Here is a 15,695-nt window from a genome sequence, read left to right as displayed (position 1 = left end):
CCCAATTGGCAGCTTTCCAAGGTTTACTGGAGGCTTCACTTGTCCCGGGTTACCTTCAACGCACATTTCCCGAGTTGTGATGACCAAGTAAAGTACCTTACGAATGTTATCCTTACCATTGCTGAATGTTCTATATCTCGTACTTCTTCTGTATGCTACGCTCTGGTCCCCTGGTGGACTGAGGCCTGCTGCGATGCAATTCGCACGCGAATACATGCTCTCCGAATTTTTAACTGTCATCCTACAACGCCAAACTGTATTTGTTATAATCAATTGCATGTGCGGTGTTGCCTCATTCTTCAGAATAGCAAAAACACGAACTGGATTTCATTTACTTGTTCTTGTAACAGTTTCACTTCCTCTTTCGTCATGTGAGGTCAACCTCCATTGACTCTCTTGGCTTAGGATTCATTCCCCCGTTTCGAGCCTGAGCATAGCAGATGATGATATTGTGGCATCTGTTGCTGCCTTCAACACCTTGGGCCACTATTTCGCGGAGATTTTGAGCTCCACCCACTACCACCTCGGCTTCCTCCCTCAGAAACAAGTGGAGGAGGCTTGGGCGATATTCTTCTCCTCTCAGAATCACAAATGCTACAATGCCAGGTGGCATTGTGAGGGAGCTTGACCATGCTCTTACCTCATCCTGATCTTCCGCCCCAGGGCTGGACATGTTCACATTCAGATGTTGCAGCACCTTTCTCTTACATGCAAGCAGTTTCTCCTTCATATGTACTATGACACTTGGGCAGATGGCACGTTCCCAGACGTTGGCGTGAAGGCGCTGTTATACCCATACCTAAGCTCGGTAAAGACAAACACCTTTATTCTTGCTACTGTTCCATTTCTCTCACCAGCAGTGTTCGCAAGATGATGGAATGAATGATTCTTGCCTGGCTGGTATTATGGTGGCTCAAGTCTTGCATTCTACCAACCACTGCACAGTGTGGATTTCGTACAAGCCATTCTGCAGTTGACCATCTTGTCACAGTCTCAATCCACATCATGAATGGTTTCCTGTGGAAATACCAGACTGTGGCAGTCTTTCTTCATTTGGAGAAAACTAAAGACACCTGGTGGAGGACCGGTATTCTGCGTACTCTATACATGGGGCTTCCAAGGCTGCCTGCACTGTTGCCTTAAGGAATTTTAAAAAGACTGAGTTTTCAAGGAACATGTGAGTTTGACCTAGTTGGATACCTTTATCCAGGAGAGTGGAGTGCTTCAATGTTCTATATTAATTAACCCTATTATGGTCTGTCTCCCACTGGGCATCTCGGCCACCCTTTTCGTTGACGATTTTATGATCTACTGCAGTTCTTCACGGACTTGTCTGCTTGGTGGCATCATCAGTGATGTCTCAATCATCTTTACTCGTGGAGCACTGACAATGGCTTTCACATTTCCACTGACAAAACTGTGTGAATTTCTGGCTGCGTAATGCGTTTCTTGCACCATCTTTATATCTTGGGCTTGTTGCTCTTCTGTTCGCTGAGACTGCAAAGTTTCCAGGGCTCGTGTTTGATTGGACCAACCTCTTCCATTTGTACCGATCCCTTGTTCGTTCGAAATTAGACTGAGTGTTTCATTTGTTCCTCTTCATGCCCGTCCATCTTACACCGTCTTAACACAATCCACCATCATTGAATACATTTGCCAAGTGTTGCCGTTTGATCACAGGATGGCTAAGTGGGAGGTTCTAGAGGATCACAGTTGGCTGGTGGTGTGAACTGGGATAGTGAAGGTTCAGTGTTGGGATTAGGTGGGCTTTGGTTGGGGGATTGGTAGCAAAGAAGTATTTACATTGCAGGGATCTGGATCGTATTGGTATCCGAGGGGACCAATACACGGAATTCATTTCTCCAAGTTTCTTAAATCATAGTCTCAGAACAAAATTGACAGCTGTAAACAGTAGTGGCACTGCAACACTCACTTGGCGTCATCTTGAAGCTACATTAACAATTTATGTTAATGATCTACTGGATAGTGTTATCTATAGTAACAATGTAACACCAGTAGACCATAGCAGAATGAAATAAAATATGCAGAGAAATGTCATTTAGTACAGGGACGATCAGTTGACAGAAAGCCTAAGTAAATTCAACCTATTACACATAAGAGATCGGTTCCTCTCATTCTGGGGTCTGGGTGACACTCCCATCCTTCCTAATATTTCCCCACTTATCTCGTTCCTGTCTGAAGAAGGAACTACATGTTCAAAGTGCTGATTGGCAATTCTAGGATTTCGCCTTCTGAAAGTTAAATGTTGACCAGTTATTATGTCTCCTTAGTAGGATTTCGTCTTCTGAAAGTAGTGTTGACCAGCCATTCTGTCTCCTTTTAATTTTATAATGTGTTGCTCTATTAGATGACTGAAGACTGATGTTCAGTCCAGTTAACTAGAGCAGTTTATCTATATCTGCGCTCTTAAACAGTTGAGGTGCATTGCTGTTGCACTTCTTACTAGGGCTTTTCGCCCATCCATTCATGGATGGATGGAGTGTGTGAAGAACAATTGTTTAAACCCTCCTGTGTGCACTGTAATTCATTTTATCTTGTATTAAAGGGTCCCTAAGGTAGTTTCGTGTGGAGGATCATAGTAGTGGCTGGTCTGCAAAGACAGGTCGAGGATATAGAATCAGTGCGTAGTGGGAATGTCCGTGTTACTGATAAGTCACATATATGTAAAGTATTAAATAATCACTTTCTGAATATAGCAGGTGAACTAAATAGAAACCTAGTCCCAACAAGGAATCATATAGAGCTCTTAGAAAAAAGTGTTCCGAGACTTACCTGAAATGCTTCTCCATGATACTAACAAGAGGGAGATTGAGTTAATAATTAAATCACTAAAGACCAAGAACTCTCATGGATATGACGGGGTATCTAGCGGAATACTGAAATATTGTTCTACGTATGTTAGCCCAATACTTAGCCATATCTGTAACGCTAGGTGTTTTCTTTGATTTAACGAAGGCTTTTGACTGTGTTGACCACAAAATATTACTGCAGAAGTTGGACCATTATGGAGTAAGGGGAGTAGCTTACAATTGGTTCGCCTCTTACTTTAAGAACAGAAAGCAGAGGGTAATTCTCCGTAATATTGAGAGTGGTAGTGATGTTCAGTCCCAATGGGGCACTGTTAACTGGGGCGTTCCCCAAGAGTTGGTGCTGGGGCCACTGCTGTTTCTTATTTATATAAATGATGTGCCTTCTAGTATTACAGGTGATTCAAAAATATTTCTGTTTGCTGATGACACCAACTTGATAGTGAAGGATCTTGTGTGTAATATTGAAACAGTAACAAATAATGTAGTTCATGAAATAAGTTCGTGGCTTGTGGAAAATAATTTGATGCTAAATCACAGTAAGACTCAGTTTTTACAGTTTCTAACTCACAATTCAACAAGAACCGACATTTTGATCAGACAGAATAGGCATATTATAAGAGAGACGGAACAGTTAAAGTTCCTAGGCGTTTGGATAGATAGTAAGCTGTTGTGGAAAGCCCATGTCCAGGATCTTGTTCAGAAGCTAAATGCTGCTTTATTTACCATTAGAATAGTATCTGAAATAAGTGACACTTCAACACGAAAAGTAGTCTACTTCGCATATTTTCATACGCTTATGTCGTATGGTATTATTTTTTGGGGTAATTCTTCTGATTCAAAAAGGGTATTTTTGGCTCAAAAACGGGCTGTTCAAGCTATATGTGGTGTAAGTTCGAGAACCTCTTGTCGACCCCTATTCAATAGTCTGGGAATTCTGACATTGCCCTCACAGTATATATTTTCTTCAATGTCGCTTGTTGTTAGCAACATTAGCCTATTCCCAAGAGTTAGCAGCTTTCACTCAGTTAATACTAGGCAGAAATCCAATCTGCTTGTGGAATGCACTTCCTTGACTCTTGTGCAGAAAGGAGTGCAGTATTCTGTGCATCCATTTTCAATAAGCTACCACAAGAACTCAAAAATCTTAGCAGTAGCCCAAACGCTTTTAAGTCTGAAAAGAAGAGTTTCCTCATGGCTCACTCCTTCTATTCTGTCGAACTCCTGGAAGAGCTAAAAAATTAAGCAAATTCCAGTGTTACATTGTTGATTTTCTTTATTTAAACTTACGACTTGTCACCTGAATATGTTTTTTATATTTCATTTTATCTGTTTCTAATATCGTGTTATAATTTCATGTATTGACTCGTTCTATGACCATGGAGACTTCTCCTTAATTTGGTCCCACGGAACAATAAATAAATAAATACTTCTAGATTCATCACTTAATCTGGTTCACGAAACTTCGTTAGAAGGCATTAAAGGGATAGTCCCCTCAGGGGGCTCAAGACTCTTTCATTGGTATGTGCACAATGAAGCTGTGCTGCAAGCTCTCATTTCTAACAGTAGTTTTCTTACTCATTTCCATTAGTAGACATCACCTTTTGGCTGAAGTAATATTTAGTACACTTCTGGGTTGGACCTTCATTTTCCTATTATTATTATTATTATTATTATTATTATTATTATTATTATTTCCTTGCACACATATAAACAAAGATGATGTGACTTACCAAACGAAAGTGCTGGCAGGTCGATACACACACACACAAACAAACATACACACAAAATTCAAGCTTTCGCAACAAACGGTTGCTTCATCAGGAAAGATAGGACACACACACACACACACACACACACACACACACACACACACACACACACACACACCTGCACCTGCACATACACATACACAGACACAAGCAGACATTTGTAAAGGCAAAGAGTTTGGGCAGAGATCTCAGTCGAGGCAGAAGTACAGAGGCAAAGATGTTGTTGAAAGAGGCCTGGCGGATAACGAGAAGAGAGGATATACTGAAGGGCAAGTTCCCATCTCCGGAGTTCTGACAGGTTGGTGTTAGTGGGAAATATCCAGATAACCCGGACGGTGTAACACTGTGCCAAGATGTGCTGGCCATGCACCAAGGCGTGTTTAGCCACAGGGTGATCCTCGTTACCAACAAACACTGTCTACCTATGTCCATTCATGCGAATGGACAGTTTGTTGCTGGTCATTCCCACATAGAAGGCTTCACAGTGTAGGCAGGTCAGTTGGTAAATCACGTGGCTGCTTTCACACGTGGCTCTGTCGTTGATCGTGTACACCTCCTGGGTTGCAGGACTGGTGTAGGTGGTGGTGGGAAGGTGCATGGGACAGGTTTTACACTGGGGGCAGTTACAAGGGTAGGAGCCAGAGGGTAGGGAACGTGGTTTGGGGATTTCATAGGAATGAACTAAGAGGTTACGAAGGTTAGGTGGATGGCGGAAAGACACTCTTGGTGGAGTGGGGAGGATTTCATGAAGGATGGATCTCATTTCAGGGCAGGATTTGAGGAAGTCGTATTCCTGCTGGAGAGCCACATTCAGAGTCTGATACAGTCCCGCAAAGTATCCTGCCACAAGTGGGGCACTTTTGGGGTTCTTCTGTGGGAGGTTCTGGGTTTGAGGAGATGAGGAAGTGGCTCTGGTTATTTGCTTCTGTACCAGGTCAGGAGGGTAGTTGCGGGATGCGAAAGCTGTTGTCAGGTTGTTGGTGTAATGGTTCAGGGATTCCGGACTGGAGCAGATTCGTTTGCCACGAAGACCTAGGCTGTAAGGAAGGGACCGTTTGATGTGGAATGAGTGGCAGCTGTCATAATGGAGGTACTGTTGCTTGTTGGTGGGTTTGATGTGGACGGATGTGTGAAGCTGGCCATTGGACAGGTGGAGGTCAGTGTCAAGGAAAGTGGCATGGGATTTGGAGTAGGACCAGGTGAACTGATGGAACCAAAGGAGTTGAGGTTGGAGAGGAAATTCTGGAGTTCTTCTTCACTGTGAGTCCAGATCATGAAAATGTCATCAATAAATCTGTAACAAACTTTGGGTTGGCAGGCCTGGGTAACCAAGAAGGCTTCCTCTAAGCGACCCATGAATAGGTTGGCGTACGAGGGGGCCATCCTGGTACCCAAGGCTGTTCCCTTTAATTGTTGGTATGTCTGGCCTTCGAAAGTGAAGTAGTTGTGGGTCAGGATGAAGCTGGCTAAGGTAATGAGGAAAGAGGTTTTAGGTAGGGTGGTAGGTGATCGGCGTGAAAGGAAGTGCTCCATCGCAGCGAGGCCCTGGACGTGCTTTCCGCTCGCGGGATTTGAATGACTCATTATGCTCTCCCTTAAAACCCACATCCTTTCGTCTTTCCCTCTCCTTCCCTCTTTCCTGATGAAGCAACCGTTTGTTGCGAAAGCTTTAATTTTGCGTGTATGTTTGTGTTTGTTTGTTTGTTTGTGTGTGTATCGACCTGCTAGCACTTTCGTTTGGTAAGTCACATCATCTTTGTTTTTAGATATATTTTTCCCACGTAGAATGTGTGTGTGTGTGTGTGTGTGTGTGTGTGTGTGTGTGTGTGTGACCGACTGGGGAAGAACACTTCATAAATAGGGCCTAAGGCATGCAGTGCTCAAGGTCCCGTGCACACAGTACCTGTGTAGCCTCTTATTTACACTTGAAAGCCAACACGGTAGCCGATCGGACATTGTGGGTTCACTGTGTACCCTTTTGATTGAGCTCCCTGATAACAGGGGGATCACGCAGCAGATACTAAAGATGCTAGCACTACCATGCATGCCAAGGAGTAGATGCCCATTTTTCCATGGTATCAGGACTCACGGCAGTCGCAGTTTTGCCAGATTATCTTTGCTGTGGGTGGGTGGCACCTGTTGTGAGAGCCTTTATCAGAGTAGTGTCATTTAGGGTGGACATTTCATACAATTGTTCCAATGTGGCTGTCTCACTAGACAGGTCTAGACATCTCAATGTAGACACTTACAGTGCTGCTGCTTTCCCTACCATGGCTGCCTCACAGGAAGAGGGACAAGCCAGATGTCTGGGAAGTAAACAATTTATTCAGTACTTGGTATGTACTTGAACTGAAAGGGGTAATTTAACTATGACAACACCTCTCTCTCTCTCTCTCTCTCTCTCTCTCTCTCTCTCTCTCTCTCTCTCTCTCTCTCTCTCTCTCTCTCTCTCTCTCTAATTTGTAACAGATTGAAAATAAATTTGGAGAAGTTGAGTCATTGTGAAACACATGCAATGAATTGCTCTGGTGGACAGTCTACTGCTATTTGGGCAAGTGGGGCAAGTGATCATCTGGAAGACTTACTGGTGACCATTGCCCCATGCAAGATTTTGGAAGATGATTCCTTGGACTAAATTCAGATACCTTAATTCTCCAAACGAGGAACTACAGGCTGATCATGAGCAGCGAAGTGTAATTTTTGTCAGAAAAAAAATCCCAAGGATAACTGAACAGATACAGGTGCCTTTTTGTTAGCCCTTGAAGAGTATGTAATGCCAGAAAAAGTGTCGTGTATAGGTATGAAGAGTAACTGTGACATCCCACCACCAATGATGTCTTCTGAAGCTCACTCTTTGGTCATATGGTGTATAGGTATGAGGAGTACCTGTGACATCTCGCCACCAATGATGTCTTCTGATGCTCACTCTTTGGTCATATGTCAACCTGCTGCCTGGTAGATCCAAAATATGGCAGATTTTCACTGCATGAAAGTAGTCCTAGTGCACAACCACCTTTGTGTGACAGTTGCACAGAACTCCATCTTCCATATTCACTGGTTTCCCCAGTCTTAAAGAAAAAAGAAAATACAGGCATGTAAATCTCTTTGACTGCCTGTTGTATTCTGAGGCATAAAAAACTATGAATGCCTACATCATGTTGCTGTGATGACCAGTTATGCAAAGGTCACAGCCATCACTCCCACAACCTCAACTTTGAAATCATTTCTCCCAACACTCTTCTCCCTTATGGTTCTTGTGGCTCCATCGTAGGGAATAAGTTCCTACACCCAGTGTCCTCCTTGAACAGCTACATCTGCTGGTTGACAGAGCTCCCTCTTGGGACCCCTCTTCCTTGAAACTGATTCCAGACAGTGGCTGAAGGGAGCGTGGTCTGTGGAGGAGGATGAGGAAGGGGGGGGGGGGGGGGGGGAGGAGAGAGAGAGAGAGAGAGAGAGAGAGAGAGAGAGAGAGAGAGAGAGATTGTCACCTTCACGCATAGTGTGGACACTCCTAATGTGGTTGATTGTTTGTTGGAATTATTATGGATATTATTGTCACCTGCCAATACTGCAACACCTTATTTCCTCCTCATCTGCAGTTTGCATCCCTCTACAACAGGGCCAGCCATTGGGTGCCATATGGCACGCAGGCTTGGTGTGCAGGCCAAGGCTCGGTATATCTCAGCTTTACTCATTTCTCTCCAGAAGTACTTGGTACAGCACAACATTTCATGTAGCATTATGGTGTGGCATTTTTTGACTGGCATCACTCTTCAGTTGGGCAAAATTGTGATGTCAGTGCTGTTTACCTTTCACCGTACGTTCTTGTAATGACAGATGTTGACAGGTCAGGTGGCTGTTGGCACAAAAAGAGGTAGTGCAGTGATCTATCATCATAAATCCTTAAAGATTAATGTGAATGACAGGGGGGAGTGAAGAGAATTCTCAGTATCTGTTCTGCCATAGCTTGATCAACATTTAACGCAAATTTGCTACGAAATCTCATTACAACACCATGCAGAAAGAGTTAAAACTTATTTGACAGTGAAAGAGCAAAAAATCAGTGATCGTCAGATGGGTTTCATTATTCTGAATATCAAGAAGCATTTTATGGTAAATTTGCAAGTGTGGAGGGCATGAAGAAACTGAATTGAATTTTTGAAATCAAACGCATTAATTCTGCTGTATACCACCAACAGTTGTTGATGGAATTAGTCAATGGGGGCATGCCTGGGATGAGTTTTCAATGTAAAGCCCACTATTGTCGAATTTATGAAGGAAAAAGAGCGCAGAATGGAAATTAGAATATCCGGATGGCTATAGACTTCACATTTTATGTGAATTTGGATGCAGACTGTCCATAGTACCTTTGCTGTTTATCCCTATTCCCTGCACCCCTGTTTTTCCGCTTTGGGAGATCAGTGCGCACTAGGCCCTGTGGAGGAGTACCACTTCATCTGGTAGAGGCCTTCTAATTGACCAGCTTCTTACTGCCGGTGATGTGTATATCCTCACTGATGGTGCTCCTACCCATTTCATTGCCAAACGGCACCTTTTCAACCTGACACTCTCTTCACCCAGTCTCATTGTTTGATTACATTGGTTACTATATTACGATCTTTGCGATAGTGACCACTTTCCGGTGATCCTGTCACTTCCTTGCCACAGCCAGACAGATCAGTTATCACATTGGGTACTTCAAAGAACCAACTGACAATTGTATACCTTCTTGCCACTGGAACTGCTTTCCATATTCTACAAGTCCTCGACATTGCTGGTCGGTGCCATGGTGGACAAAAGACATTGCAACAGCTGTTCAGGGTTGCTGAAGAGCCTTACAACATTTCAAGTGACAACCTTCACAGACCAACCATACAACTTTTAAGTGACTTCATGCTAAGGCTCCCTGTCTAATTGGACACAATAAGAAGGAATGCTGAAGTGCTTTCCTTTCTGGGAAAGTATGCCTCTTCATACCAGGTGTGGGGCAAGCGCCATAGTTTTCTGGGCCACCAAAGATCGACAACTGTGCTGAACACCTTGCAATGGACTTTATGACAGCATCGGCACCCTATTCTTGTGCAACTACCTTCCAATTGCGTTAGCACAAGCTGAAGACATCCCCCTCTCCTTAGCCCCTTGGCATTGCAAATTATATAATGAACCATCCACTGACTGGGAATTACTTCAGGTGCTTGCATCATCTCACGGTATAGACTCAGGTCCTGATAGCATTCACACTCAGAAAATAAATCGCCTGACTGTTAGTCCATGGCTCCATCTCCTCAGGGTCTTCAACCATGTTCTGCAACTGACCAGCCTTATCTCCCCATATCAATGTGGTTTTCAGGAGGGACGTTCTGCAACTGACCATCTGTTTAGGTTGAAAACAGCAGTCTGACATGATTTTTCTCAGTGCCAACACTTTATGATTACAACCTTTTTTGACCTGCATACATCTTACACTGCTTGGCTTCATCACATTTCCTTACTCTCCATGGCTGGGTCTTCCGAGGCTCCCTACCAATTTTTATTCATCTGAGTCCACAGGTCCAAGAGTGGTGTCCCACAGGGCTCTGTGGTGGGTATCCCTCTCCCACCTCTGTCAAGCCACTTCTTACTACCATTCTGTATATCGACAACTTTTGCGTTTGGTACAGCTTCCACTATAGCTTTCACTGAATGCCAGCTTCAAGACATCATTCGATGAGCCTCTACTTTTAACCTTACCCATGATTTCCAGTTTTCTTCTGCAAAAACATGGGCCGTACATTTTTATCGTCGTACCACGGTACGTTCTGATTCAGCCCTCTACTTGGGTAAACAGAGCTGGTACATTGTTGCACAGTCTCGATTTTTGGGACACATCTGTGACAAGATGCCAACTCGGCTGCCCCATATTCGTCATTGAAAGACTAGCTGCATTCAGAATCTTAACTCGCTTTGCTTCCTTGGCCACAGCTCATCAAGTGCCGACTGCGATTTTCTTTTTCATATGTCCCACTTGATCTATGGTTGCCGGGATTGTGCCTCAATAGCGTCTTCAGCTTTGAAATTGTTCCCGCTAATTTCCTCTGTTTTTAAGAGATTTTTCTCTTTTCCTGCTCCATTTTCTGTTTTAGGAGTAGCACTCTGTTAAGTGGGCCCGATCTTCCTCTTTAACACTTTGTCTGTGGGTTTTGGGTGGGAGAGTTGTGTGAGAGCCTGCCACCTTTGCATGTGCATGTAGAACCCCAGGGGGAGGGGGGTGTTCTCACCATTGCTGAGTCCTGGGAGAACACATATCTACTCCAACCTGTGTACCAAACAGGCCCGTAAATAGTTTTTTTTTGCAGCTCTGGCATCAGTATTGTCTTTAGTGCCTCACTTTTAAAACTTCTATGTACTTTCCTTATCCAAGCACATTCCTGGTAGACGTTAATACCTCCATACGAAAGAACCCTTGATCGAGGGACTGATGATCTTGCTGATTTGTCCCTTACCCCCAATCAACCAAATCAAGGAACAGTTCACATCTGTCTTAAAGCATTAGTCAGTTTGGTTCTTCAACCATCTCCACGAAATTCTTGTGGGTCAGACAAATCTATGATAATTTATGCTGTCCTTATTTGCATAAGTTAAATTTCCCCATTTACTTCTATTCGGTATGAGTACCCACACATCAGAAATATTGTAGGATAGGTCCATATTGAACACCTATGAAAAGGTATAACAAAAAAATTAAAAAAACCTTTTGAGTTTCCTGCTCATTGAAAAAAAAATATTCAGTGTATATGTTTATTAGTTTCAGTAATATAGATGTGACAAATCGGATGATACTTTTTGATACACCCTATATTATGGAGAGGCTCTGTACATGTAAATGGCACATATTGAAACCAGGGTGAAAAGGCCTGTGTGTGTTTTACTTCATGTTCTTAACATAATATTGTTGCCAAAATTTGTGACCAAAGTTTAAAATTGAAAAGTCATTTCAATATAGTAGTTGTAATTGTACTACATTTTTCAAATAAGTTAATTATAACATAAATATCAACAACACTTAGAAGCTGGATTTAGCTTTTTTCTGTCTGGCAGATAGGCAACTTTCTTCATTGTTTATCTAGTATGTGGATTGGTCATTTGTTGTACTTAATTCTTCAGTGTCATCCTTTTTGGTAGTGTAATAACTAGCAGTACTCAGAATTTTTGTTCACTTCATTATGTTGGTTTCATTGATACAACAGGCAGCATGAACAAATAGCAAGAACATATGATTCACCTCCGTGGATGTACTAGAAATGGAATTCAAATGTAAACAGTTCAAAAAACATCTACACTAATTGGTAACCTGAAACTGTCTATAGGCTTAGATTCAAGGTGAGCAAGAAATGAAAGAATAAGTCATATGAAGCTAATAAAATAAAGAATCCTGTCCTGATAATGCGCAGCCCTCAAATAACCTTGGCTAAAAATGAGAGGTATCCATTACCTCTACGTGGTACTGGCCAAACTTTACCCACCTTCTTGTGGAACCTGTGATACTGTGTGCCTGCAATATTGTTCAGCACCTGGGCTTCTGCGTCCTATACAATCCATCATCAGAAATTGGACAAATTCTGCATACGCAGTGAAGAGAACGTAATGCGATACCATTCCACTTCAGGTGTTCCTTTCTTGCCTCCTTCCACATCATGGTGCCAGGTTTTTCCTGTTGCTTGTAATGGAAACAGTGGGAAAATTGATCATATTGCAATAGTTGTGCATATCTGAGTCAACAAAACCCTCTTAGTTGTCTTTAAAAAAAAAAAGGCAGTGCACAGTTACATTGTATAAATTATTGTTTGTAGGAGCTACTGATCATTGGCAGTGGCCATGAGCTGATGTTCTTAACCAAAGTCGATCATCAGTGATAGGTCTCAAGATAGCAATTGCTATTGGATGTCCCAATTAAGTGGAAAATTCCCGTACTGATAATCCTTCCTGCCTTTAAACTGAAAGCTCACTCATGGCCTTGGTTTGAAATGGGTATTTAAAGTGTACTGTAAGATTTATGTGACACAAGCTGTATTGTCCCGTTAGAAATACGATGTGCTCTAGTGAACTGCACTGAGAGCATATGTCCACTTCCACGTCCACTTCACAGGTGGATGCATGCAGTGATTTCTTGTGGTCAAGTGTGTTGAGCAATAAATTCCCAATTAAAGTAACTCTCCAACTCCTGTGTCACAAAAAAGTTTAGCTATTCATGAATAGCTGGTTTTCTTCTAGACACAAAACAGCAAGGCTGCATCTTATTGCCTGTTATGTGACAGATTTAAACCATGATTCCAAAAGCACTCCATTCCATTCCATTCCATTCCTCTCCTCACCCACAGTCTGGTTGTGCTTAGCTCTGATCATGGAATCTTCTTCTCTCTAAATGAATAGGAAAAAACCCAAACATGAGAACATCACTCGGTTAAGTCAGATGATTCCTTGAATTTTGCATTAGTTACTAAATTTTTGAAAGTTGTTGGAAGTCACAGTGATGTGTTGAATGTGCTAGCGGTCCTCTACAATTCTACACACAACTGGATGTCTGTATCTTCCGTAAGTACCATTATCTGGTACTAATAACTTACTTTATTTCTTCTTTATGGTGCAGTATCTAGTTATTCGTCCTTAGAAGTTTAGGTGATAAATGTATTAAAATTTACAGATTAAATGATAGTCCATACACTGAGTATTAAGAATGAGATTTTGAATGGAAGTTGCAGTAGCTCCCAGCAAATATTTTTGACATCACAAGTTTCCAGAATTTACTGATTTGTTGTATTTTGTAAGTCAGGCTGTTTCTGTCTCGGTGCAGTTCATAAAAGCCCTCCTATTTCTATTAAGAGAGAAGCCTATTTTGAGCTATTAGAAATACTTTTTGCAGGTGCTGTTCAACCACTTTTTGGTGGAGTGTCAAAAGCATCACATGAAAAAGTTGATGGTAAGTGAAGAGAATTATTTTTTAGATTTTTAGTTTTTTCACATAATCTTACAGCTTCAGTGGAAAACTTTATTCAAATAATTTTAATGATGATCTGTTACTGATCAATGCATGATAAACTTACAGTACACCCAGTATTAATTTATCTGCTAAAAGTAATGTACTAAACCATTAAATTGACTGCCTTTAATGCAAATGGCATACTATGAAAAATCTAAATGTATTATATAAAATATAGTGTACAGGCTTCATAAAATTCAGTGTTGCTCATGGTGATTTAACACAATAGGCACTAAGTAGATAGCAGAGGATCAAGAGGCTATTTGTTGGAGATAGTAGGTATCGCGTTCCATACATTAGTGTTACAAATAGGCTAGGGGAGTGAGAGAGGAAGCCAGCTGGTAGAATTTTGCACAGAACATAATTTAATCATAGCTAACACTTGCTTTAAGAATCATGAAAGAAGACTATAATGTGGGAGAAGTGTGGAGACACCAAAAGGTTTCAGATTGATTATGTAACGATAAGAGATTACGGAACTAGATTTTACATTGTAAGACATATCGAGGGGCAGGTTGGACTCTAACCACAATTTATTGGTTATGAACTGTAGATTAAAACTGAAGAAATTGCAAAAAGCTAGGAAATTCTGGAGATGGGACCTGGAGAAACAGAGGTTATTGAGAGTTTCAGAGGGAGCATTAGGAAACGATTGGCAAGAACAGAAGAAAGGAATACAGTAGAAGACAAATAAGTAGCTTTGAAGGCACCAGCAGATCAAATACGTAAAAAGACAAGGGCTAATAGGAACCCTTGGTTAACACACAAGATATTGCATTTAATTGATGACAGTAGAAAATATAAAAATGCTATGAATGAAGCAGTCGAAAGGAAATACAAATATTTAAAAAATGAGATTGACGGGAAATGCAAAATGGCTAAGCAGGAATAGCTAGAGGACAAATGTAAGGATTTAGAAGCGTGTGTCGCCAGAAAAAAGGTAGACTGCGTACAGGGAAATTAAAGAGGCCTTTGGAGAAAAGAGAAGCAGCTGTATGAATACCAAGAGCTCAGATGGAAAATCAGTCCTAAGCAAAAAAGGGAAACCTGAAAAGAAGCAGCAGTATATGGAGGATCTATACAAAGGAGATGTGCTTGCGGGCAATATTGTAGAAATGGAAGTGGACATAGATGAAGGTGAGATGGGAGATACAATACAACAAGTAGAATTTGACAGAACGCTGTAAGACCTAAGTCGAAACAAAGTCCCGGGAGCAGATGACATTTCATCAGAACTACTGACAGCCTTGGGAGAGCCAGCCATGATAACTCTTCCATCTGTTGTGAACATGTCTGAGACAGGTGAAATACTCTGACTCCAAGAATAATGTAGTAATTCCAATTCCAAAGAAATGGCTGACAGGTGTTAAAATTACCGAACTGTCAGTTTAATAAGTGACAGTTACAAAATACTAACACGCATTCTTCGCAGAAGAATGGAAAAGCTGGTGGAAGCCGAATTGGGGAGACCATTTTTGATTTCGGAGAAATGTAGGAAAATGCAAGGCAATACTGTCCACATGACTTCTCATAGAAGATAGGTTAAGAAAAGGCAAACCTATATTTATACCATTTGTAGACTTGGAGAAAACTTTTGACAGTGTTGACTACAATTCTCTCTTTCAAATTCATAAAGTGGCAGTGGTAAAATACGGGTAGCAAAAGACTATTTACAATTTGTACAGAAACCAGATGGCAGTTGTAAGGAGAGAGAGGCATGAAAGGCAAGCTGTGATTGAGAAGGGAGCAAGACAGGGTTGTAGGCTGTCTCCAATGTTATTCAATCTGTATATTGAGCAAAAAGAAAAGAAAAATTTGGAGTAGGAATTGAAGTCCAGGGAGAAGAAATAAAAACTTTGAGGTTTGCCAATGACATTGTAATTGTGTCAAATACAGCAAAGGGCTTGGAAGAGCAGTTGAACAAAATGGACAGTGTCTTGAAAGGATGATATAAGATGAACATCAACGAATGCAAAATGAGAATAATGGAATGTAGTCAAATTAAGTCAGGTGCTGCTGAGGGAATTAGATTAGGAAATGCGACACTGAAAGTAGTAGATGAGTTTTGCTGTTTGGGCA

General features: G+C 41.7%; 1 protein-coding gene across 1 annotated transcript in view; it reads left to right on the top strand.

Annotated features, from left to right (window-relative positions):
- Positions 1-15,695, top strand: part of LOC126457632 (E3 SUMO-protein ligase RanBP2) — a 302,750-nt gene that overhangs the window by 226,760 nt on the left and 60,295 nt on the right. Inside the window, exon 25 of the mRNA XM_050094102.1 lies at positions 13,500-13,556. Coding sequence (XP_049950059.1) covers positions 13,500-13,556 — 57 coding nt within the window. The remainder of the gene's footprint in view (positions 1-13,499; positions 13,557-15,695) is intronic.

Source organism: Schistocerca serialis, chromosome 2 (assembly GCF_023864345.2).
Source record: "Schistocerca serialis cubense isolate TAMUIC-IGC-003099 chromosome 2, iqSchSeri2.2, whole genome shotgun sequence".
NCBI classification, from domain to species: domain Eukaryota; kingdom Metazoa; phylum Arthropoda; class Insecta; order Orthoptera; family Acrididae; genus Schistocerca; species Schistocerca serialis.
Note: the sequence above shows the minus strand (reverse complement) of the source record. Positions and strands in the feature narration are given on the sequence as shown.